We start from the raw sequence: 26091 nt of genomic DNA, 5'->3' as shown, positions 1-26091 counted from the left end.
GACTAATTTTTAAACTTACGTAAGTTTAAATCCATGGTGGATTGAGTTCTCTACCAGAGAATTTGTTTAATAATTCGGATACAACCACAGTCCTTCAGGATGTTTCAGTTACTTTTTAAGAACTGTAAGGAATAAGGCCTAAGACTCTCCCTGCTAGTGACGGAAAAAATAATCTACAATTCAAATATAGCTCTGTATCAATACTGTATCTGTCCTGCTTGATGGTGGGGTCCTTGTCGTTAAAAGCCATTTCCCTAAAAAGTATCTGATAAAAAAAGAAAATATTTTGCCTTTCCTACTTTTCCAGAAAACGCCTCTTGGCTGGCTTAGCAATTATAATTAAAAAAAAAGAGAGTGAAAGACTTTGTAATGGTGAAAAAGTCTTTATTGCAATAATGAAGCATACTGTAAGTGAAAACACAACAAAAATCAGTGGAGTCAGGCTGAACCAAGAGCATGTTATTTTATGCAGCATCACTCTATGCCTGGTGATGAGCTATGCATTATGGGAAACGAAAACAGGTTTGTGACTTGACAGGCTGGAATCTTACCCGTTAGTAAACTGAATCATTCCCAGATACAGTGACCAGCACCAAAATGTCCCAGGAGAAACTTGCTGTGTTGTGAACCATATTCACAGCATACAGTAATACATTCAGCCACACTCAATACATTCAATACTATTGAAAAGTTTGGAATCATTTAGAAAATTGCACATTTTCCATGAAACCCATACTTTCATTCATCAAATAAGTTGCAAAAAGAAATACAGTCAACACACTGACAAGGGTAGAAATAATTATTTCTACTCAAAATAACAATTTAGTACTTCATACTTCGCTTTCATCAAAGAATCTCATCCTCTGTTTGCAGCGATTACATCCTTGTAGACCTTCGGCATTCAGTTTATTGAGGTAATCTGCATCAATTTCACTCCACACGTCCTGAAGTACCTCCCACAAGTTGGATTAGTTTGATGGGCACTTTTTTCTTTCTAACATATTTGCACAAGGGTTTTCTAATGATGAATTAGCCTTTTTACATGATAACTTAAGATTAGCTGCAATGGGATCAGCTGTTTCCATCTATAAGAATCATTTACAACATTAATAATGTCTAGACTATATTTCTGTTCTAATGTTATTTTAACTGAAGATAAATTTTCTTTCAAAAACAAGGCAATTTCTGAGTGATTCCAAACTTTTGCATGATAGTGTATATACCTTACACAGAAAAGGCAATTAAAGGCACCTAAAACGTTTAAAAAAAAAAAAAAATCAGCTCAAATCAGCTACTATGCTATGTGAAGTTATTAGTGTTGTATAAAATTACTCTTTTAATTAAAACTCTTCCCATGCTTTAAGCACTCTTACACCTTTTCTGCATGATGAATGCACTGATGTACTTTGAGAGTATCTTTATCTGTAAACATCTTCCTACAGTATGAGCAATAATACGTTTTGTTTTCTCCTTAGTGATTGCGCTGGTGTCGCTGAAGATTACTTTTTTGGGAAAAACTCTTTCCACACTCTGAGCAGTGATACGGTTTTTCTCCTGTGTGAATGCTCTGGTGTTTCTGTAGATCACCCTGTCGACTAAAGCTCTTCCCACATTCCGAGCAGTGATGTGGCTTTTTTCCTGTGTGAATGCGCTGGTGTACTTGTAGATTACTCTGTCGACTAAAGCTCTTCCCACATTCTGAGCAGTGATACGGCTTTTCTCCTGTGTGAGTGCTCTGGTGTATTTGTAGATGACTCTGTCGAATAAAACACTTTCCACACTGTGAACAGGAATATGGTTTTTCTCCTGTGTGAATGCGCTGGTGTATTTGCAGGTCACTCTGTCGAATAAAACACTTTTCACACTGTGAGCAGGAATATGGTTTTTCTCCTGTGTGAATACGCAAGTGTAACTCTAGATGACTCTGTCGATTAAAACTCTTCCCACACTCTGAGCAGTGATACGGTTTTTCTCCTGTGTGAATGCGCTGGTGTGCTTGTAAGTTACTCTGTCGATTAAAACTCTTTCCACACTCTGAGCAGTGATATGGCTTTTCTCCTGTGTGAATGCGCTGGTGTATTTGTAGATTACTCTGTTGACTAAAGCTCTTCTCACATTCCGAGCAGTGATATGGCTTTTCTCCTGTGTGAATGTGCTGGTGTATTTGTAGTTCACTCTGTCGAATAAAGCTCTTTCCACACTCTAAACAGGAATATGGTTTTTCTCCTGTGTGAATGTGCAAGTGGGCTTGAAGGTGATTCCTTTGGTTAAAACTCTTTCCACACTGTGAGCAGGAATAAGGCTTTTCTCCTGTGTGGATGCGCTTGTGTATTTGTAGATCACCCTGTCGAATAAAGCGTTTTCCACATTCCGAGCAGTGATACGGCTTTTCTCCTGTGTGAATGCGCTGGTGTATTTGTAGTTCACTCTGTCGAATATAGCTCTTCCCACACTCCAAACAGGAATATGGTTTTTCTCCTGTGTGAATGCGCTGGTGTGTTTGTAGGTTACTCCTCTGAATAAAGCTCTTCCCACACTCTAAGCAGGAGTATGGTCTTTCTCCTGTGTGAACATGCAAGTGTGCTTGGAGATGACTCTGTTGATTAAAACTCTTCCCACACTGTGAGCAGTGATACGGCTTCTCTCCTGTGTGAATGCGCTGGTGTTGTCTCAGACTTCGCAGTTTAGTAAAACTCTTCCCACACTGTGAGCAGGAATAGACTTCTTTCTCCATTTGTTTATTAGAGGTGTTAATGTCGAGTGTAACAGAGGCCGTTTGCTGAATACCGGAGCTTATTGTGGGGATACGATTCACATCTTTTAACTCTCCTGATTGTACTAGTCCCTGATATTCCTCAAAGTGGCATCTTCTGATGTGTTCGTGGAGGTAAATTTGAGATGTATAGGAAAGTGAACAGCAGGAGCAGGAAACCATGTCATCCATGTCTGGAGCAGAAAATGAACAGTATTAGGAACTTATTGTGAAAGTATTTAAACTATTTCTAGAAAAAAGAATGAATGTAACCAAGGCTTTATAAATTATAGATGAGACAATGGCAAATATAACTTCTGGTGAAGATGTACAGAGAGTGGCTAATCAAGTCACATAGCACAAAACTAAAATGTTTACTTATGTGTGTGAGAAGCCTGTCGAAAGAGAGAGCGGGCAAGCAAGTGAGAGAGAGAGAGTGCGAGATAGCTGGCGGAGTTTGCGACACACACACCTAAACTTGAACTTGATGTAGTGAAAGCTGCGAGTCTGGGACAAACCAGATTCTGTTGAGTTCTTTGAAAGTGCACTGAAAAGTGCGGACTGAATAAGCACAAGCCCAGAGCTGCACTAAAATTCTGACTGTCTCCCGAGTCTTCCTCTACACCTTCCCACACCGGGGTTCTACAGTGGTGTTGAAACCCGTGATTGAGGTAGACTCCGACGCTGCTATGGAAGCCTCCCCTCTAGCCAAGGTCATCAACGCCCTCACCACCTTCCATCAAACCCAACATCAAGCGCTCCTCAACCTGCATCATCAGCAGCAGCTGCGCTTCTACGCCCTTGTGCAGGAGCAGGCCGAGAGCTGGTGGGCACTCCAGAAGCTGCTGCAGCCCAGTACATATCCAGTGGTGTCCCCTGCCACCGTGCCACATGTGAAGCTCACGAAGATGGTCTCCACGGATGATCCAGAGGCCTTCCTAGAGCTCTTCGGGCATGTGGCAGTTGCGTGGGGACAGCCGGAGGAGGAATGGGCTCTGTGACTCCTCCCCTTGCTATCAGGGGAAGCCCAGCTTGCCACCCAGCAGCTGCTGCCGCAGACACAGCTGGAGTATTCGAACATCAAAAGGGCAGCCCTGCAGCGTGTTGGCCGGACACCTGAGGAGCACCGTCGACACTTCCAGTTGTGGAAGCTACCCAAGAAACTGGCCTTCCAAACCTGGTTTCCTCCCCATTATTCCTCCCCCCATGCTGTCTCACGTAAATCCCTCTCTCTCTCTCTCTAGACAGGTAGAACCATCCGTGCCCAACAGGACCTGGGCAAAGCCTGGGCAGGTCTGCAGGCATAGCGGTGAAGCTGGGGATTTCCAGGATCACCATTCCTTCATGGAAACAGGAATGCTGATCCAGATCCCTGATGCGCCGCAGGCCTCCCCCAATCGAGCAGAAATGTACCATGTGTCAGTGAGTATACAAGGGAGTACACATCAGGCCTTGGCGGACCCGTGGTGTAAACAGACCACCGTCCACCAAAGCCTGATTCAGTGCAGGCACTGGGGAATGCACAACTGGTGAAGGTGAGGTGTGTACACAGGGATGTTCACGAATATCCGCTGGTGCCAGTCATTATTAAATTCCGGGGGCAAAAACATAAAGTGGAGGTAGCTGTTGTCCTCACCTCAATCATCCACTAATTCTTGGGACAAACTGGCCAGGTTCTCAGGGGGGACACAGAGGGTGGGGAGGGCTCTGCCCCTCCACTCTTGGTGGGGATTCCCCTCTGGGATTTCCCCTTGGAGCATTTGCAAGATGAGACCCAGAGGCATGCCTTCGACCAAGCGAGTGTAATTAATGGTCAGCAAATTCAGCCTAATGTCACACTATACGACCTGTATTTTTCAATTATTAAGGATAGGTTATATAAAGTGATGAAGGACACTCAGAACAAGGAAGAGACAACATGGTTGTTAATGCCAAAGAGCATTAGGGAACTCCTGTTCCATGTGGCTCATCATAATCCCATGGCTGGGCATTTGGGGCAGAACTGTCTCATGGTCGATTTCTATTGGCCGGACATTTGCGGCCATTACCCTTAATCGAGGTCCCCTTCAAAAGAATTGGCATGGACCTTGTTGGGCCATTAGAAAGGTGCATGTGAGGATATCGCTTTGTGTTAGTCCTGGTGGATTATGCAATGCGATGCCCCGAAGTCGTGCCTCTACACAACATGTCAGCACGCAGTATTGCAGAGGCACTCTTCCGTGTTATCTCCTGAGTCAGGATCCCGAAAGAGATCCTGACTGACCAGGGCACTACTTTCATGTCACGGACACTTTGCAAACTTTACGAATTATTGGGGATTAAATCGATTTGCACCAGCGTTTAACAATGAGAAACAATGTATCACACAAATAATATGGGTTACCACACCTTCATGCACCTTCATGCTGAAGACACATCTATTCATGCTTGTAAGGAAGGTGACACTTGGCAACATAAAGGGTCATGTCAGCTATAGAGTAGGGCTGATAAGTTTAAATAATTTTTCATAACTGACAATACTGATTATGAGTGTGGATTTTTCATACATGTTTATAAACAACAACACATCACTTAATCAATAAGAGAAATGTAAGAGTGTATAGGTCTCTGTTTCTAGGTAGACTGCAACATCACATTAATGCATAGAGATTGCCCAAACACTTTTCTGAGAATATGTGCTTTCTGGGGAAGTACGTATTCTTGTATGAGAGAAAGTTAATGGTCTCTTACTTAAGCTCTAGAACTTTTCCTTTCCTTTAGCAACACTGCAACACCTGCCACTTAAAGTAGTAAGAAGTTCTAAATAGTGCCAATGAAAGCTTGCAGGCGTTTAGACTTCATGTTTGACCTTTCAGCAGGTAAACATGCTAACTCTTGTGGGTACCAGAAGAAGGAAAAACCCTGCAGTGCTGCAGAAGGACATTCTATATCCAGCTTTTGAGCTGCACCATCAAACTGCAGAAGGATTATCAACCTCATGCTGCATGCACTCGGCAGCCAAAGAGACAGCCTGCATATCCTCTGTTTCTTAATTTGAAAGGCCATGCTCTTTAATAATGAGATTGGACACTTTCTCGCTATCATAAGCTGTGCGTGCAGAGAATAAGACTGCTCTGGTTTGCACATTTCAGTGAGCTGCTCCACCTGTTTGGCACAAGTGGTGCTACACTCATCTATATCTTCCACATTGTCATCCGGGTCCCTCTGGGGCAGCTCGGCAAACTCAAAAAGAAAAAAATGGTCCTGCTGTTCCACCAGTGTATGTCAGAGAACTTTTTTCAACAAATGTGACACATCTGGAGGAAAAACATACACACATCATGCTGCATCAGAAGTGTCCTTTCCTATACCCAGGCAAAACAAGAAAGTATCACGGGCAAAATCTTCCTGTGTAGAGAAGAGGAACAGTCCTCAAGACAAGGACAAATGCCCACCTTCTTTGAAGCTCAGGTATGACGATACCACAAGCTCATGTTAGGCACATGTTGGCAAGCTAAACAGATGCCAGTTTAGAGGCTTGTCACAGTGGGCTAAAAATCTAGCAAAGATTCTTAAGCATATCATGACAGAATGACTCACCGAAGAATGTTATCATTCTAAACCAGTAGAGCAAATATCAAAAATAGCCAAATGGACTAGGTACAATACCTCTAACAGGAGTGATGTGTTCTCAAAAGGGCCTTTCGCACCGCTTTAGTTCCAGAACTAAATTTACGGTACTAAAGTACAGGGTGATTTTACGTGAACTATTTCCCAGTACCGTTTAAAGGGTTGCATTCGCACCGACAGCGGGCACTAGGAAGTGACGTAAGCCGGTCGACAGCAACGTCATTTGTGCGCGGCATTCAACAACGGAAACAAAGAAGAACAGCGTAAACAACCGGAGGATGGAGGACGCTGTGATCGGAGCTGTGTTTTTGTCGTGTCTCGCGTCCACCTATCGCTGTTCTCCATACTTGCGGAATAAGTTGACACTATAGTATGTTTACACAGCGTTTTAAATCATGGCGGGTGAGGGCGTTTTCGTACGCGTTTGGTCAATCAACGTCTACTTACGTCACAAAAAGTGGGTAGTTCCACAATTAGTTCCGGTACTAGGAAAGGTTCCCGCGGTGCGACAGGCCCTAAAGAGGTGGAAAGGGTAAAAACTGAAAGACAGTGTTGACAGCCGTATAACTGACATGAGCCTCTACGTCATCACACCTCACCTTCCTTACAAGCATGAAAGCATGTCTTCTCTTCAGCAGGGCAATGAAAGCTTGGTATCCCATACATCCTGTGTTATACCAAGTGAACTGACTGAAAGGCAACGATAAACTGATGCCAGCAGTCTGACTGGCTCACAGCCACCACTGCTGCTGAAGATCATCTGGATGTGGATGACACTTGATTTCACACATGATACAGGAGGTCTTTCCTGATTGGGAGCTCCAATGACAATAAATGTTGATATTAATAAATTGCATAAAATAGAGAATTAAAGTATAAGTGTTACTCAACCCCAGTCTGTCCTTGTATGGAGATTGCCTTCCTCTTCAGACTCTTCCTCTTTTACTCGCTTCCTTTCAAATTCTCCATTACTTTGGTCTACATCTTCCACAGAGTTTGATGTCCCAGCACCTGAAATTCCACCATTTACATTTAAATACTTTCAACTCAAGTAAAACTATGAAGAACGAGAGGGAAACCAGTGCTGAAGGACTGGTCCAGTCACAAATAAAACTTAGTACAGACTTCAAAAATTTATTCATAGGGGTGTAACAATACACTGCGTTCAGATTCTATTCAATTCATGATACTGGGTTCATGATTTGATATTTTCAAAATATTTTAAACAAAATTTGGATGAAGAAAAACTATGACTGAAAAGAGTACTTTTTCATTTCTGAATCATAACCAATGTGCATTTTTGTTCCTATAAAATTGTAAATAAATTAAAAATTGCTAAACATTTGCTAAAAAAAAAAAAAAGGGTATTACAGATTCACTATATCTTAAAAATAAATACATAAATGTATAAATTATCCCAAAAATTTGATTGCATAAACAAACTCTGTAACCTGGGGAACCAGGAAAATGATTGATTGCAACATAATTAGCTCCAGAGCAGTGCCTGAGGTGATATTTTAGCCAGAAATAGAGCTCCAAAGTTGCTGAAATGCCTTTTATGGTTATAATGTGGTAGTGTAACTGTACACTGTAACATATAACATGTGAGTACTTGTGATCCAGAGCTTTCAGCCAATTTGTAACTGCAGATGATTCTCGTCTTGGTAATGGTGCAGGCTCTCCAAGCACGAACGCGATCACATGACCAGTATAATCTCTATATACAGTATTTTAACTCCATGGGTTGTGCAGATTGGGACCTCTGGTGTTCAAATATTGCAACTGCATGAGTAATAATTCATAAAATGCTGATATCACACATTTCCACAACACACATCATCACATATCTGCATCCTGATGCATCGATGCATTGTTACACCCCTAGTTATTGAGTTCTAATACACTCTGCTGTCTTACAGAGATAGTGTTTATCTTCAGATTCTTCTTTTTTCACATGATTCTGTTGGTCCACAGGTGTGAAGTGTCCCACAGAGGCTGGTGTCGCTTCACCTGAAATTTCATTAACTGAATTTAAATGTTTTAATTTAGCTTAGAAAAGTGAAGTGCAAACCATAAATGAGGAAAAGTCAATAATGTAGTTCATCCACAAATTAGGATGTGCCATGTTAACTTACCGAGATATTCTTCATCTACAGTTTCTTCATTATTTACATGTTTCTGAAGGGTCACACAGGTGATGTGCTCTACAGAGCTTGATGTCCCTCCACCTGAAGCCGTATATTTTTCTGTCCGCACATTCCCACAAAGCTAATGACCAAAGAGGAATAATACTTCTTTACAAAATAAAGTAAATTAAGCAATATTGCATGAGCAATAGTTCTGTTATCCTGAACACGAGGCCGCAGGTTATCACAGCACTTCCGATATCAGAACAACACACAAGTACAACAGAACAAGTGTGATCTTTTATTATTAAAAAATTAATATCAAGTAAGTAACATTTCAGACACAATATGGCCAAATATTTGGTTTATTTTTCTCTGTCAATGGAAATAGTTCCCAAATAAACCCACAGCTGGATAAAGCTTTACATGCTGCCATGCAACACACAGACTAACTGACAACCTGTAGTACTACTGTAGTAACTGTTTCAGTGTAATGATCTACTGCTAGATTTGGACTTAACCAATCAAATTAGTGGACTGAAACTAACTGTGGTGTAACACATCATACAGGTCATGATAGAGCTGTACAATATATCGAAATTATCGCAAATGTAAATATCGCGATATGCTTACTGTATCATAAGGGTTGGCGATAAGTGAATGATTTTTAATAATTCAAAAAGTTACGAAAGTTTTCAAGGTGACGCAGAAAGCAGAGAATGCTTTCTTTTCCTCAAAAGACCATGAAACATGAACGTTTATGTCATTTTCAGTTTTAAATATATAAATATATAAATTTATTTTACACACTTATAGCATTATCACACTATTTAACAAGTTATCGTATTTTTCTTCAGTATTGCGCAGGCCCTAGTCCAGGAGGACACTGAAGAGACGATAATAACGCTGGTTTACGAGATTAGGAAAGCATGCAACCTACCAACGATGGAAGCTGATTAAGTGAAGAACATTCACACAGTCAGGTGAATCTCTTAGTTTTAATATTTTATGTTTAATTAGACACATAGCTAACTGTTACCTGTAAGTCAGTGGGATGAGGAGTGTGTGAAGGTTTTCTAGAAGAGCCCGGTCTCATCCCTGCTGATTCCATGCTAAGGTCTTACTATGAGGTCTAAATGGTGTTTCTGGAAAAGGAGGCTCTGATCATAAGCAGAACTGCAGAACCCACTGTAAACTAACACGTTCATGCAAACTATGAAGCTTTTCTTTAAAAGAAACCTGGCCATTGTATCATTCTCTCTGTACTGCACTTCGACAGTTTGGGATTCAGTCACTAACTATTAGCAGAGCAGCTCAGCTAGTTTAACTTACCTCAGGGTTTAGTGAACATCCTCAAATACAGACCCAGCAACAAGTTTTTAAATCGGATCAAATCTGCTTTTATAAAACCCCATCAAGAATATTTTCCTGTAGAAAGGATTCCCTCAGTGAGAAAAACCAGCTGTTCACTCAGAGGAAAAATCCCGCCTATTCTCTTCTTCTGTTGATTGTTGTTTGTTGTGAGTTGTGGGTTTACAGCGCCCCCTGCTGGACCATGGTGTTAAATCACAATGAATCAGTGGACTGCTCTCCCTGTCCCCTGGCTGCAGAATAAATTCATACACTGATGAAACGGTTTAATACATAATACTTGAGTTTTTTTTGTTTTGTTTTGTTTTGTTTTGTTAACTTTTGATAAATGTTACCAGCTGTTTTAATCACCCAAAATATGTTCATGTCCTGATTCCTCTGAATTATTTACAAATGGTGCAAAATACAAGAGATTTCCAGTGCTGTCTCCTGTAAGGAGGACATGTCCACTGGGTTCCTCAAAGTACTCCTTCCATCACCCAATATCTCCAGTAGGAGTCAACACTCCCTTGCACTTGCTTAGCAGAGCCTGTGAATGGTCTCATCTCCTTCTCCTGAAGAACCAAAGAGTACCCAAGCTTTCACTCTTGCAACTGGTTTTGCTGCAGCCCTACAGGCTTTCCTAACCTCTCACTTATATAAGAATAGCTGTCCACGAGCATTACATGGAAGTCCTCCTTCGTCAACTTCCCCCACCACTAGTGTCCACCAGTGGTTCATCCTAGGGTTACCACCATGACAGGCAGCAACAGCCTTCCAACTACAGCTTCTTGCAGCTGCCTCTAAAAACTGAAGAACTGAACATGGTCCATTTAGACTCCATGTACCCAAGCTCACTCTGCAGATTGGAGAAGCCCTTTCAGAGTTACTGATTACATGTCTCAATGAAGCTTCAGCCATCATTCCCAAAATATGTATTAATGTACTCTAGGAGCACTGAGGAACCTTGTGGGCCCATTACCTGCAAAATAAAGGGTGGAGGTCATGTGCACTGCCAGTCAGGCTGCAGGGAAGTGATGGACAGTCTTACATGGACTGAATTTCACGGAGAAAACTGTTACATTCGTAAACAAATCCCCACTACCTCAGCTTTCTAGGCCTTTCCAGTGACAATGTGCAACGTACATTTTGTACACAAAGTACCTGTGTGTAGTAGACCTGGGCGATATGGCCAACAATGTTATCATAATAAACTTTTCTATATTGATTGATCTCGATAATTATCATGATAGAGAATTTCATAACACTCTTTTTAAAGTTTCTAAAAAGTATCTTTCTAATACTTTTAGAAAGGTACTCTAATTTCTAATCTTTCATCTTATTCTACTTCTTCTGACCTTTTCATTAGAACATTATTGTGTTTCGCAGATGCTGTAAGTTAGATCACTTTGTTCAGTGCTCCCATGTTCTGGGCACACATGCAGACTGTCAGTTTAAAACTGAACAAAAATACTTTGGATAGATTTGAATTTTAATCAAGATCTCTTAACACAGTTCTTGGGATTGATTCAATGACTTTTTTTTCTTTCTAAAGATTAGTACAAAATTATACCCAAGACTGGTACATATAAAATAGAAGAAACCAACAGCCGTGTCCTTAAAACACTTTTCTCTGTATTTTTTCCAACTAAAGAATTAAAACAAAAAAAATACAATATTTCTTAAATTTCTTGCTTTTCCAGGTGTATTGGACATAAATACTTTTTTTTTTTGAAAATGGTGAAAAATTAAAACCAATAAAAGCAATAATGAAGCACAAGTGAGTCAGGCTAAACCAGAACATCTTTTTATTGTACTCTTTTTCCTATACTACAGTATGATCTTCATAACGTTCTGGTGTAAGTGTAAAAGTGATGTTAGACATGAGTAACCATGGCGATTATCGCATGTGAGGGAAACCAACTCATACCAAACCAGATCAAAATCCACTTTTCCTCAGAGACATTGTAATATCTTACAGTTCTTACCAAAGAAATCAGATCACACATGAGAAACAGAGGCAGTCTTTAGGTATATAGTACACACTGTGCTAATTTTATTCAATGTTGTTAATGTTGAGGTCAAGCATCAGAAGTTGACACGTTCGTGTTGGAGCACCTGAACAGGAAAATGCTATGCATTGTGAAAGCACTGATGTCTTTCAAGATCACTCTGTCGACTGAAACTATTTCTGTATCGATATGGCTTCTTTATGGATTTAGAATGAGGTTATTATTTTAAATCTCTCATACCATCTGAAATTAAAATTTGAACTGAAATTGAATGTCATGCTTTGCAAAAGAGCAAGCATTCCTTTCCCTTCTGTTTTCCTTGTGAATGTTGTGGTGGAAACAGGCTGAGAAGCTCAACTATCAGATGGAGTCCCCTCTCCAGAACCTTTTCCTCTCCCCTCTCTTTCTCCAAGGTCTCTCCAAACTCATCCCATGCTCGAGCTTCTGCTCATGCTTTTATCGCAGTCCTTCTGACTCTCCTATACTTTACAACTGAATCACGAGAGCCCTCCGTGAGCATTACTTGAAAGGCCTCCTTATTCAACTTGACAGCTTCCCTCACCACTGGTGTCCACCAGCACTTTTTAGAATTACCACGAAGACAAGCAGCACCGACAGCCTTCTGGCCACAGCTTCTTGCTGGTACCGCTACGACTGAGGATTTGAACGTGGTCCATTCAGAGCCAATGTTCCTGAGTTAGGAAGTACAAGTTAAATTCCTCTCTCACTTGAAGTTCCACCAAGATGCTCCCAAGCAACCCAGAAGGTTTTACCAGGCAAATCTAGCCAGCACCCCGTGTGGTAGTAGTCGTAATCATGACAGCTCTTCCCGTCTCTTTACCCAAGAGTCCAGAATATACGGCTTCAATACCGATGATACAATCACAAAATTGACCACTTTGGCCCAAGGTACTCTGGTGCCAAATACACTTATGAGCAATCTCGTATTCATGGCTTGCGCAAGAAGTCTACAAACATTTAACGACTTGGGTTTAGATCCGGGAGGTTCCCAGTTACACCCATGCAAATATCATCATCATTCCCAATATCACTGAGCCATCATGTGGGCTCACCACCTGCAAGATGAACACTAGAAATTTATAGAAAAAGCATTCAGTCTCTCTGTTCATTCACTTTTTCAAAGGTTGAACAAAGAAACTCTTTCTTCTCTCTCTCTTTCTCACACACACACACACACACACACACACACACACACAGAAAACAGTGGCTGAGTCTATAGATAAAGATTATGCAGCTTACCAGTGTATTACGTTTCTAAACAAATTGCCCCTACTTCAGCTTTCCCAATAGCAGCGGTCAGGGTGCTTGATGCGATGGCGCTGATTGTTAGATAATGTCTGCCTTGGCACTATGAAGCATAACCTTCACAGCAAATTGAATCTCCAAAAAGATTGCACATACTGAAATGCTGTGTGTGTGCACGTTTAACTTTAGCAACACACTGAAGGTAACATTCCTAAGGTAGCTTATTTTTCTGTCAAGTTGTGGTAATTTTATGCAAAACTAATGATAAAGTCAGAAAATTCATATATTCAGTAGCACGATCCGAAGTGGCTAATTCTGTCCTGTGTGAATGGCCTGGTGTGCTTTGAGATGACTCTGTTGTGTAAAGCTCTTCCCACACTGAAAGCAGTGATACGGTTTCTCTCCTGTGTGAATGCGTCGGTGTCGATGAAGGCTACTGTGGTGGGAAAAACGCATGCCACACTGTGAGCAGTGATACGGCTTCTCTCCAGTGTGACTGAACTGGTGTGCTTTTAAAATATAATGTTGATTAAAACTTTTTCCGCACTGTGAGCAGTGATACGGCTTCTCTCCTGTATGGATGCGCTTGTGTATCTGGAGGTCACTTTGTTGAATAAAGCTCTTTCCACACTCTGAGCAGTGATACGGCTTCTCTCCTGTGTGAATGCGCCGGTGTATTTGAAGAGCATTTTGTTGAATAAAGCTCTTCCCACACTGTGAGCAGAGATATGGCTTTTCTCCTGTGTGAATGCGCTGATGTCGTTGGAGATTACCATGTCGAGCAAAACTCTTGCCACACTGTGAGCAGTGATACGGCTTCTCTCCATTGTGAGTGCGCTGATGTGCTTTAAGATTACTCTGTTGATTAAAACTCTTTCCACACTCTGAGCAGTGGTACGGCTTCTCTCCTGTGTGAATGCGCTGGTGGCGTCTGAGATTTTTCTGGTCAGTAAAACTCTTCCCACACTGTGAGCAGGGATAGACTGCCTTCCGCATTGGTTGGTTACAGGTGTTACCGTTGAGAGAAGCAGAAATTGTTCGCTGGACATTGGAGCTTCTGGTGGTTATAAGATTCTCATCTTTTATCTCTCCTAATTTCATCAGTCTCTGATATTCCTCATAGTGGCATCTTCTGATGTGTTTGTGGAGGTAAATTTGAGATGTATAGGAAAGTGAACACCAACAGCAGGAGAAGGACTGTAAGTGAGTGTTGTTCATTTCTGGAGCAGAAAATAAAAAGTATTAGAACCGAATTGTGAAATGGAAAAAAGTATGAATTATTGTGGATGATCAGAGGCACTGAAAAATATAACTTCCAGTGAACATGCACAAAAATTACAGAAGGTTTCACAGTGCTCTACTGCCAGTACTTTACACATTCTTCTTATACGGACGACATCCTCTAATAATCTTATTTGGGGATTCTAAGACAGGTTCCCTAAGTACTGTTTGCATCTCCATAGGGGGTTGCTTGATTTACAAATGTGGTTGTCAGTGAAACTTACAATATCTTCTTTTGGTTTATTCATTTACTAAATTATTTCTCTTATTATTAGTAGTAGTAGTAGTAGTAGTAAGTTAACTTAAAAAAAACATCACTTACTATTATGATTCATTGTGTGTGCTACTATTTAGAAATGTTACCAATGTTGCCAAGAGTGTACACACAGTACACATTAGTTCCTCAACAACATTAAGTGACTCTGACTCATTGGAAAAATGCAAAAAAGATTTACAGAATATGGATTTACAAGTGTGATGATAAAAAAAAAACAAATCAAAATGCCTACATTTTAATCCAAGTACTGTTTGCAGTATTGTTTGTGATGGCAGAAACGAGGCGCACAGTTTCAAACACACCTCCTGACTTGAAAAAAGCAAGCTCACTACAGTCACACTAGGTTGTCAAATCAGTGCAAGGAATATTCCTTTGTATTTAGTCACTTATGGTACACACACTGCTAACATATGATAAAATGTTCTAACACTATAAATCTGGAATAAAATAAATGTAGAGTGGACAAGGCTTGGGGTTGCAGATCATTCATAACATCCATTTGAGGTCCACAAAGATTGGGATGTTATACAAGATATAACAAATAGCCATAGCTGACACCTAAACATGGTCCCTGTATCTAAACTTGCCCCCGGGGCAGATGTTGCATCATCAGGACAAATGTAGTGAGAACTTCAAGCAAACTAGCTAGTAAGGTAGAAAAGCTAAAAAAGAAATGATGTGTTCTCAGGGAAGGGAAGGGAAGAGTGTGAGAACCGAGAGAGGACAGTGGTGATGAGGGCTGTATAGCGAACACAACTCTCCATGTCACTACACGTCACCTTCTTTACAAGCATGAAAGCACGTGTCTTCAGGCAGATGGGTGAAGATCTGGGTATCCCATACTATCTGTGCCATAACCAAGTGAAGTGACTGAATCACAACAATACACTGATGATGTTAGCTGTTTAACTGGCTCATAATAGCCACCACTTATCAATTATTTATAATAATTATAATTATACCGATTATTGCTGAAGGTGATTTGGGTGTGGGCTACGCTTGGGTCATTTCCCCACCAGAGACAGATGGTCTTTCCTAAGTTCTAGCTGCAATGACATTCCCCCAAAATGGACTTCGGCAGTTTTCACCTTTTCTCCTCACCTCCTAGATTCAGTCTTTTGTTTATTATAATGAATTGTATAACAATGTTTACAATGAGTGCTACTTAACCTGGTGTACAGAGGTAGTCTTCATCTTCAGACTCTTCCTCTTTTACATGCTTCATTTGAAATCTTCCGTTCCGTTGGTCCAGATTTTGCAATGAGTTTGATGTCCCTCCACCTGAAATTCCACATTTAAACACTTTCATCTCAAGTAAAGCTCTGAACAACAAGGGAAAAAGCAAGGATTGACTGAGTTGTCCAAATACACCCTGTTGTCTTACAGATATTGTCTTCAGGTTCTTCCTTTTTTACATGTTTCTGTTGGTCCACAGGTGCGATGTGTCCCACAGAGCCTGATGTCGCTTCACCTGAAACATCATAAACTGAATTCAAATACTGTCATTTAAAGCATGTAAAGCACAAAACATACATAGGGGACAGGTCAGTGATTTGGGGTTGGTTCAGTCACATTAATTATAATAAAAATTATTAAGAGCATCACAATGGGCTGTAATTTGTCTTTTTCCTTACAGACGCAGTCTTTACCTTCAGGTTCCTCCTTTTTTACATGTTCATGTCCAGCAGGTGTGATCTGTCCCTCATTGCCTGACGTCCCTCCACCTGAAGCCGTACAAGTTTCTGTCTGCACATCCCCATAAAGCTAATGGCCAAAGAGTAATAATACTTATTTAGCAGAGAAAGTCAACAATATTTATAGATACTGATCATACTCTCAGAGAAGATAATAAAAGGTTGGTTTGTGTGATTATCAGGATTGCATACAAGCCACCAAGAAGGAAGCTGATTACCAAGAAAACATTCACACAGCAAGGAAAATCTTTTACTTATTAAACATTTAAAACAACCTGTACTCTGAGGTGAAAGAGCTGTTATTGATTGTAGTAATATTTTATTAAAGATTTAAAAATCAAACAGTTCCAATGATTACACAGATATGGCAAACCGTTACCTGTGAGCCAGCAGGAGTTTGTGGATGTTTTCTAGAAGAGCATGGCTGGACCTCAGAGGCTGATTCCATTATAATGCCTTATTATGAGGTATAAAGGATTGTGATCCTGGAAAAGCAGGTTCAAATCATAAACAGAACTTTAGAAGGTTCTGTAAAGCAATACATTTCATGCAAACTGTGATTAAAAGACCTTGGGCTACAATGCAGTGAGATAGAGATGCAGAAAAAAATTGGTTAAAAAGCCAATTTACTCGAATGAGAAAGGACGCAGGGAGAAAAAAAAGGAATTACAGTTCTGCCAACAGTTCAGCAGATCCCTATCTATCTAACCCTGCAAATTCATGAACATTGGAAGGTTATTTAAGAACCATTACATTTGTGTTTTTAGTCCAGATACACACACACACACACACACAGTATTTAATTTCAGCTTATTCAGATGAATAGTTTAGCAGGTTCAGCTTCTGATGCAGTACAGTTTAGATATAGAGAAAAACAGGATTCTGCTGAAGCCACAAATTTTAGATTTCACCCCTCATACCTGCCTACAGAGCCCCTTTGTGATAGAGCTCATCAAACCCCTGCTCATGGCAGTGGGACATCTAGGCCAGGATGCATGGAGGGCTCACCAATATGGTTTACGAAAGGGGCCATGTCTAGTTAGCACCAGCTACACTGGCAGACACGTATGAATGAACTGTTTGAGCCTGTGGCCAAAGTAGCCCCTGAGAGAAGAGGACAGCTTTCAGAAACTAAAAACCAACACACCCAAATGAACAAGCCACATGGAACCAACATACTGCCAAAGCCTGGCTCATCAGCTCCACAGCCATCAATCTTATTCAAGCCCTAATATGGAGAGAGACCCAGAGGTCCTCTCAGGTCCTTAGCATTTACCCAGGACTCTGAACACCTGCCATATTTGGACACCTGGCTCTTAAGTGCCCACACCACGGGGTATGTGCACCATCCTTGCACACATCACAGTACTCGTTCTCATAAACAACTGCCCTAGTGGAGTGGTGGCTGAACAGTTAAGGCTCTAGGTTACTGATTAGAAGGTCGGGGTTCAAGCCCCAGCACTGCCAAGCTGCTGCTGCTGTTGGACACTTGAGCAAGGCCCTTAACCACATTTGCTCCAGGGGCGCTGTATCATGGCTGACCCCAGCTTCCTAGCAAGCTGGGATATGTGAAAACTGCATTTTATTGGCTCTGTACTCTTACTCTGCACAATGACAATAATGTTGAATCTAATCTAATCTAATCCCAAATCAGGCTACACAATTAATTGCTGTGAAACTAGTTTTACTGTGTATGCAAGCCATCCAACCTGTGGCAGATATGATCAAGCTCACGTATTTTAACAAGCTTGCTTATTATCCCGCAAATACCATAAACAGAAACATTCCTGTCACAGCCAGAGGGACACAAGCTCTCATGGATGTATGAAATGCTTCTCTCATACAAGGGGTCCACCAGGGGCCAGTGCCCCATTATCTAATGCCCCCTCACTGGCTGGGAAGTGGTGTGGAGCCACAGCTGGAACTATCTAGTCCCCAAATTCTTCTTACCAATAAATGTGTGAATGAACAAGATTCACGCAACAACAAATACATTTACTCTGTTTGTGAACAGTCACAGTGACACTGGGTGTGAAAACTGCTGTCTGATTGAACGTTCAGCCCTTTAAACTATTTACATGCTGCATTCACAAATTCTGTAATTCTCTCATAAATAATTACAGCAGTTTATCTTTCAGCCAAGACTAATATTATAATCCAGCAAACATGGTAAGTTGATAAATGAGCATTTTACACCCTACTCCAGTACAACTTGTAAACCTTACACCCTTCATGCAACAGGACTAGTTAGCTTTTGTGTTATATGCATTACTGGTCTGGGACAAATGAATGGGGGGAAAAAAAAACAAAACTCAAATGTACACTTTTCTTTTTAAATTTATTTAGAAGGCCTGAGGATAATTTGAGTGTAGTGAGTGTTATGTATCACACACTTACTTATTAAACTGCAACACAGACCCCTAGAGTTCAAGAAGAATGTGAAAAGAACAGTAAATTTAGTTCAACTATCCAAATTATTCTTTAAAGCAACTAATTCAGTTTGAGTTACTGGTTATCTGTGAGTTTCTGCAGGTAGTTTGGGCTCGAGGTTGCTGGGGTACATGTGCTGTACCATAGTTCTGGAGATACATCGTTTCATTACAATGTACAAGTTTATAGAGCTGGGATGAAAAAGTTCTTCAGGATCTTCTCGATAATTTCAGACTATACAAAATTACACCATCTGATAATTCAGATATGTGAATTTTTGGTCAATTATAATAAGTGCGTAACTGTGTAAAATAAAAGTAAAATGATAGTCACAATAATTACAATTATGTTAACAATTTACGAAAATAATAACACTGCTGTCCTTTATATTCTGTTAAAATTTTATTTAACTAACAGCCAGACATCAGACAATCATTGGTATCTGGAATTGGATAATGTTAATAGCGATAAAGTGTTGTTATTAACTACAACTTTGAAGTTTAAAAGAAAAATCACTAACAATAGGCTAGAAAGTTGCATACAAACAAATTAATTTGTATGTCCTTTGAAGTCATTTAGCCAAACTGTAATGTTTTTACTAAGGTTGAATCCCAAATGTCTCCTCTTTCACTATGTAGTGCACTACATAGGGTGAATACTCCACTGTACCCTTCTCTAATGTAGTGCACTTGGAGGGAAATAGGGAGCCATTTGGGATTCAGCCACTAACTGTTAGCAGAACAGCTCAGCTAGTTTAACTTACCTCATGTTTTTAAGTAGAATGTCGAGAACATCCTCAAATACAGACACAATAACAAGCTTTATTTATAAATCTATCAAATCCTTTACTCTAAACACCAGCCAGGAATATTTTCATGTAGTGTTGATTACCTCAGTGAGCAAGCTAAACTGAGGGTAGAAAAAAAAACAACACTGCAGCTCCTCTTCTTCTGCTGTGAGTTTATGGAGGAGATGATGTTCAGAGCGCCGGCTGCTGGAACATTCTGTTACTCACAAGTGCTTTACCTCTGACTTTAACACCTCATACACTGAGAACTTCATGCTGAAATGATTTAACACGTATAGCGTGTAAAAAAAAAAAAAAAAAAAAAAAACATTGTGCATTAACATAACTATTAATCAGGTAGAACCACAGTACTTCAGGATGTTCCTTTAGAATATTTTAAGAACTGTAAGGAATCTAGTAGTTGTTGTTCTTCTTTAGGGGTCACGACAGAGGATCATTGGTCCGTATATTTGATTTGGAACAGTTTTTAGGCCAGATGCTCTTCCTGACGCAACCCTTCCCAATGTTATCCGGGCTTGGACCAGCGCTGTCATGTGCAACTCCACTGGCTGAGATTGGTTCCCTGGCTGGAGGTGAGAGCACCGAGGCCAAACCACTAGTCTTCCAAGGACCCTGAGAAGGAATCTGCTAGTTATGGAGGAAAAAATCCATTGGCACAATGCTTGGGTCTGATTCAATTACTTTAGAATCCATTTTCAGAATTGTACAGTATTATACTGAAGACTGCTACTTATTAAAAAAAAACAAAACAAGAAAAGAAGAAGAAGAAGAAGAAGAAAAGAAGAAGAAAAAATGAGCACCTTATAATCTGTAAAGTCAGACTGACCCCAGAGTATCTTTTTATTCCACCCTCCTTCCCATAGCTTCCTGGTTTAAGTGTAAAGATGGTGTCAGACATGAGACGTTTTCTTTGAAGATATGGTGATTGTGTCATTCGTATATATATATATATACACACAGCTTAAACAAATTATCATAACTAGTATGAGGTCAGTTGTTTCCTTGGGAGCAGTATTAAATGTCTGAAGGCTGCACATTAAAGTGACGGCTCCATGTTGGAGCACTTGTGTATGTTAAATGCACCTGAATTAGTAAATCTTCGTCCACACTGTACGCACTGAAACGTTTTCTCAGCGATGTGAATGCACTGGTGTTGTATGAGATTGCCCTTGGTTGTAAAACTCTTGCCACACTGTAAGCAGAGGAGAGTTTTTTTTCCACTGTGAATGTGCTGGTGTCTTTGGAGCTTACTGTGCTGGGCGAAACTCTTCCCACACTCGGAACAGTGATACGGCTTCTGTCCTGTGTGAATGAACTGGTGTGCTTTAAGAGTACTTTGCTGATTAAAACTCTTCCCACACTGTGAGCAGTGATACGGCTTTTCTCCGTTGTGAATGCGCTGATGTCGCTGGAGATTACCTTGCTGGGCGAAACTCTTCCCACACTCTGGACAGTGGTACGGCTTCTCTCCTGTGTGAACTGAGTGGTGTATTTGGAGATTGCCCTTGGTTGTAAAACTCTTCCCACACTCTGAGCAGTGATAAGGCTTCTCTCCTGTGTGACCACGCTGGTGTATTTGGAGATCACTCTGTCGAATAAAATTCTTCCCACACTGTAAGCAGTGATGTGGTTTTTCTCCAGTATGAATGCGCTGGTGACGTCGCAGATTACTCTGATCAGTAAAACTCCTCCCACACTCTGAGCAGGGATAGACTTCCTTCTGCATTCGCTGATTAGACGTGTTACTGCTGACAGAACCAGACACCGTTTCCTGGATACTGTCACTTCTTGTGGTCATAAGATTCTCATCTTTTATCTCTCCCAATTTTAGCAGTCTGTCATATTCCTCATAGTGGCATCTTCTGATGTGTTTATGGAGGTAAATTTGAGATGTATAGGAAAGTGAACACCAGGAGCAGGAGAAGACTTGTAACTGGGCATCGTTCATCTCTGGAGCAATAAATGAAAAGTATTAGAAATGCATTGCAAAATGGAACAAAGTATTCAAAATATTTTTAGGAAAACTACTGTAGAAATCATGATACAAAAATGAGAAACTTAATTACAGCATTTTAAATTCTGTATGTGTTTTGGATTATTGGTGGATGCATCTTTTTTTTTTTTAATATATTTGCTGCTCTTTTTGTTCACAATAAATTTGATTAATTCCATTTAACCACACATCAGTTGGACACCCTGCTCCATCAGACACGGTTTAGAAACACACGAAACTGCCACGACATTGAGACTCCCAACAAAGTAAAACATATAGCATGGGATATCGCACCTTCATGTATCTGGGTGAAAGCACACCTAGTCAAGCCTCTAAAGCAGGTGATGATTAAAGCCTCTAAAGCAGTACACAGTTTGTCACCACTGTCTCTTCTCAGCTGAGCAGATGTCCTTAACCAAGCTATGACTGCTGTGTTATACCTTCTTGCTATTCCTTAGGGAACAGAGGAACAAGAGCTTCTCAATCTTAAAGGCCATGCTCATTAATACAGAGGTTAGGCACATCCACAACATCATAAGCTGCGAATGCTGTGAAGAGAAGGTGTATGCTCTGCCTTAAACAATCCTAACCGCTGGAATCACACTCCTCTACATCTTCCTCCTTGCCATCCAAGATGGAAGTGGTAGCTCAGTGGTTAAGATGTTGGACTTCTGATCAGAAGGTTGAGAACTCAAGGCCCTTGAGCAAGGCCCTTAACCCTCAACTGCTCAGTTGTATAAATGAGATAATTATTAGCCGCGTCTTTTTTTTTGCTTGTTTAATAAACAGTATAGCAACATTTTTGAGTGAGTGTTACAGTGCCAGTGTTACTTAACCACAGACTGTAGTTGTACAGAGGTAGTCTTCATCTTCAGACTCTTCATCTTTTACGTACTTCATCTGAAATCCTCTGTCCTCTTGGTCTATGTTTTCCACTGAGCTTGACGTCCCTCCACCTGAAATTCCACATTTAAATTACATTTAAATACTTTCAGCTCAAGTAAAACTCTGATCCGGACTCTAATAGACCCTGTTGTCTTACAGAGATAGTCTTCATCTTCAGGTTCTTCCTTTTTTACATGTACGTAGTGGTCCACAGGTGTGATGCATCCCACAGAACCTGACGTTGCTTCACCTGAAATTTCATCGTAGAATTTTAACGCTGTCATTTAACATAAATAAGGGATAAGTCAGTAATATGGGGCTGGTTCAGTCACAAATTAAGTCTCATTAGAATAAAAATTATGAATGAGTATCAGACTAGGCTGTAATGCGTCCTTCTGACTTACAGACGTAGCCTTCCTCTTCAGGTTCCTCCTTTTTTATATGTTTTTGATGGTCCATATGGTTGATGTCTCCCACAGAGCCTGATGTCCCTCCATCTGAATCTGTACAAGTTTCTGTCTGCACATTCCTACAAAGCTAAAGACCAAAGAGTGATAATACTTACTTAGCAAAGAAAGCCAACACTATTTATAGATCCTGAACATACTGAAGAAGAACAGTCACACAGCCAGGAGAATGTCTTACTTATTAAACATTTAAACTATCCCATGCTCTGTCTGAAAGAGCTCCTTTTCTTTTTACTGTAGTAATCATCCACTGTGTTCCAATATTCAGGTCTAATCTTTAAAAATCACACAAATCAGATCGCTAAACTCATATGGCAAACCGTTACCTGTGTGCCAGCAGGAGAAAGAGTTCGTGGAGGTTTTTGCGAACAGCACAGTCGGACCTCTGTTGCTTCCATTAGAACTTATTATGAGGTCTAAAGGATTGTGGTTCTGTAAAGGGAGATCAAATCATAAGCTGGACGCTAGAATCACCTGCAAACTAATACAAATCATACCAACTCTGAAGATTTCATTTACAATGGAACATTTGAGCTTGTTCACGTCAAAGGACACAGACTCGATCAAAACAAAAGACCCCACCATCCCATCATCCCACCAGAACATCAGAACATCAGAACATGGGGTTCTGCTCAGCAGATTTTCATCCTCATGGCCACTACTGAGAGGTGTGTCACTTCATGAGGTCTGAGCAGCACTGACCTGTGCATCACCATGTACCTTCTCCATGTTCCTTCTCCATATTCTACAAGGTCACCATGACCCCTCTTAGTGGTGGGAACCTGGTGATCTACACTGAACACATTCCCATTTGACCATAGGTGAATCAGTTCCTCATGACCTTTTTGGTAGGTGTATCCTGGTGTTAAACACCGCAGAGGGAATCAGAGCACTACTTACAAACGTTACTGTGGTTGTGTGAACATTGGAAAACCGACAGGGTTCCCTATCATTCAGAACTGCTGCTGACCCAATAGGATCTTGGCAAGTAGGTTCCAGGAAGAGAAGTGATGTAGTGTGAAGGTATTTAAGGAAATTACTAGATTACTGTCACTTGGCTGATGGTCATGACATGATTTTCAAGTATTGCACATTGTCTCTGGCAGTTATCCGGTGTTTATAGAACAACAGTGACATTTGTAACTAGCCTTGTAACTTATTGGTTATTGCTGAGTTGTGCTTTGAATTTGAGGTCATTATTCCAAGCTGCTGATACAGATATACACTCACCGAGCACTTAATTAGGAACACCTGTACACCTGCTCATTTATGCAGTTATCCAATCAGCCAATCATAAACTCCTGCAGATGCAGGTCAAGAGCTTCAGTTAATGTTCACATCAGAATGAAGAAGAAGTGTGATCTCTGTGACTTTAACCGTGGCATGATTGTTGGAGCCAGATTGGTGGTTTGAGTTTTTCAGAAACTGCTGATCTCCTGCAGGGATTTTCACATAGAACAGTCTCGAGAGTTTACACAGAATGGTGTGAAAAACAAAAAACATCCTGTGAGCGGAGGATCTGAAGGCTGAAGCCCCTGAGATCCGCTGACAGGGAGTCTATAGTAACTCACATAAGCACTCTTTACAACTGTGGTGAGCAGAAAAGCATCTCAGCATGCACAAAACACAGAACCTTGAGGTGGATGAGCTACAACCGCAGAAGACCTCATTAAGTTGCACTCCTGTCAGCCAAGAACAGGAATCTGGAAAGCTGAAGATTGGAAAAGACCACGTGATATTTTTTTCCCCTAATCTTCATCTGTCCAGTTTTAGTGAGTCTGTGCCCATGACAGCGTCAGAGTCTTGTTCTTGGCTGACAGGAGAGGAACCTGATGTGGTCTTCTGCTGTTGTAGCTCATCCACCTCAAGGTTTGATGTGTTGTGCATGCTGAGATGCTTTTCTGCTCACCACGGTTGTAAAGAGTGATTATTTGAGTTACTATAGACTTCCTGGCAGCTCACACCAGTCTGCTCATTCTCCTCTGATCTCAAGGTGTTTGTTGCCTTCAGATCCTCTGCTCACAGGATGTTTTTTGTTTTTCACACCAGTCTGTGTAAACTCTCGAGACTGTTGTGTGTGAAAATCCCAGCAGGAGATCAGACGTTTCTGAAAAACTCAAACCAGCCCATCTGGTACTAACAACCCTGCCACGGTTAAAGTCACAGAGATCACACTTCTTCTTCATTCTGATGTTTGATGTGAACATTAACTGACGCTCTTGACCTGCATCTGCAGGATTTTATGCGTTGTGCTGCTGCATGACTGATTGATTAGATAACTGCATGAATGTACAGGTGTTCCTATTAAAGTGGATAGTGAGTGTGTGTATAAAGTCTTTGGTTTTTAGTCGAGGTGAAGTAGCACAACAGCGTACTTGATAAAGTCCAACTCTTGAGGAACATGATTTATTTCCGTTTGTATGGAAGTGTGAAGAAGTTCTTGATCATTTCTGACTGTATAAAATTATCAGCTGAATTTGTAATCAATTAAACTAATTTCATTTTAATGAGAATTCTCTAACATAACCTAAAGAAAGTCAGAATAATTTAAAATGTATATTTTTAAAATCTGTATTCTTTACATGGATCAATCCATTACTCACACTGACTCTGAATCATTTAAATGCTCGATATAAACATATTTAGACAACAAAATCAGTAAATCAGTAAAACATTAAACTTCCATCCAGACATTTAAACCACAGCAGAGTTAATCAACATGAAATCTAACATTAGGTAGGTACACAATCTCATTTTTACTAAGGCTGAATCCCAAATGTCTCCTCTTTCACTACGTAGTGCACTACATAGGGTGAATACTCCACTGTACCCTTCTCTAATGTAGTGCACTTGGAAGGGAGCAGGAAGCCATTTTGGATTCAGTCACTAACTGTTAGCAGAACAGCTCAGCTAGTTTAACTTACCTCATGTTTTAAGGTGGAACCTAGTAAACATCCTCACATACAGACACAATAACAAGCTTTATTTTTAAACAAATCTCGTGTGTTACTGTAAAAGCCAGTCAGTGATATTTTCACGCAGAGATGATTACCTTAGAAGCTCACTGCAGCTCCTTCTGTGGTGACTTTACAGCGGTGTTAATGTTCACAGCGCCGCCTGCTGGAGCTTTCTGTTCATCAC

The 26091-nt window shown here is 40.7% G+C and overlaps 1 protein-coding gene across 1 annotated transcript; it reads right to left on the bottom strand.

Annotated features, from left to right (window-relative positions):
- Positions 1-363: 363 nt before the first annotated feature.
- On the bottom strand, positions 364-26091 carry LOC113524751 (zinc finger protein 721-like). The gene is given in 16 exon segments (XM_053242047.1): positions 364-2946; positions 7253-7372; positions 8279-8386; positions 8497-8629; positions 9527-9599; positions 13426-14335; positions 15844-15954; positions 16058-16144; positions 16323-16437; positions 16747-16805; positions 20644-21555; positions 22435-22554; positions 22641-22733; positions 22888-23020; positions 23277-23382; positions 26003-26091. Coding segments are annotated over 15 exon segments (4656 nt in total). The 5' UTR covers positions 23349-23382; positions 26003-26091; the 3' UTR covers positions 364-1336.

This window comes from Pangasianodon hypophthalmus, chromosome 19 (genome assembly GCF_027358585.1).
Source record: "Pangasianodon hypophthalmus isolate fPanHyp1 chromosome 19, fPanHyp1.pri, whole genome shotgun sequence".
In the NCBI taxonomy this organism is placed as follows: domain Eukaryota; kingdom Metazoa; phylum Chordata; class Actinopteri; order Siluriformes; family Pangasiidae; genus Pangasianodon; species Pangasianodon hypophthalmus.
The sequence above is the reverse complement of the archived record's forward strand: the minus strand, read 5'-3'. Positions and strand labels throughout refer to the sequence as shown.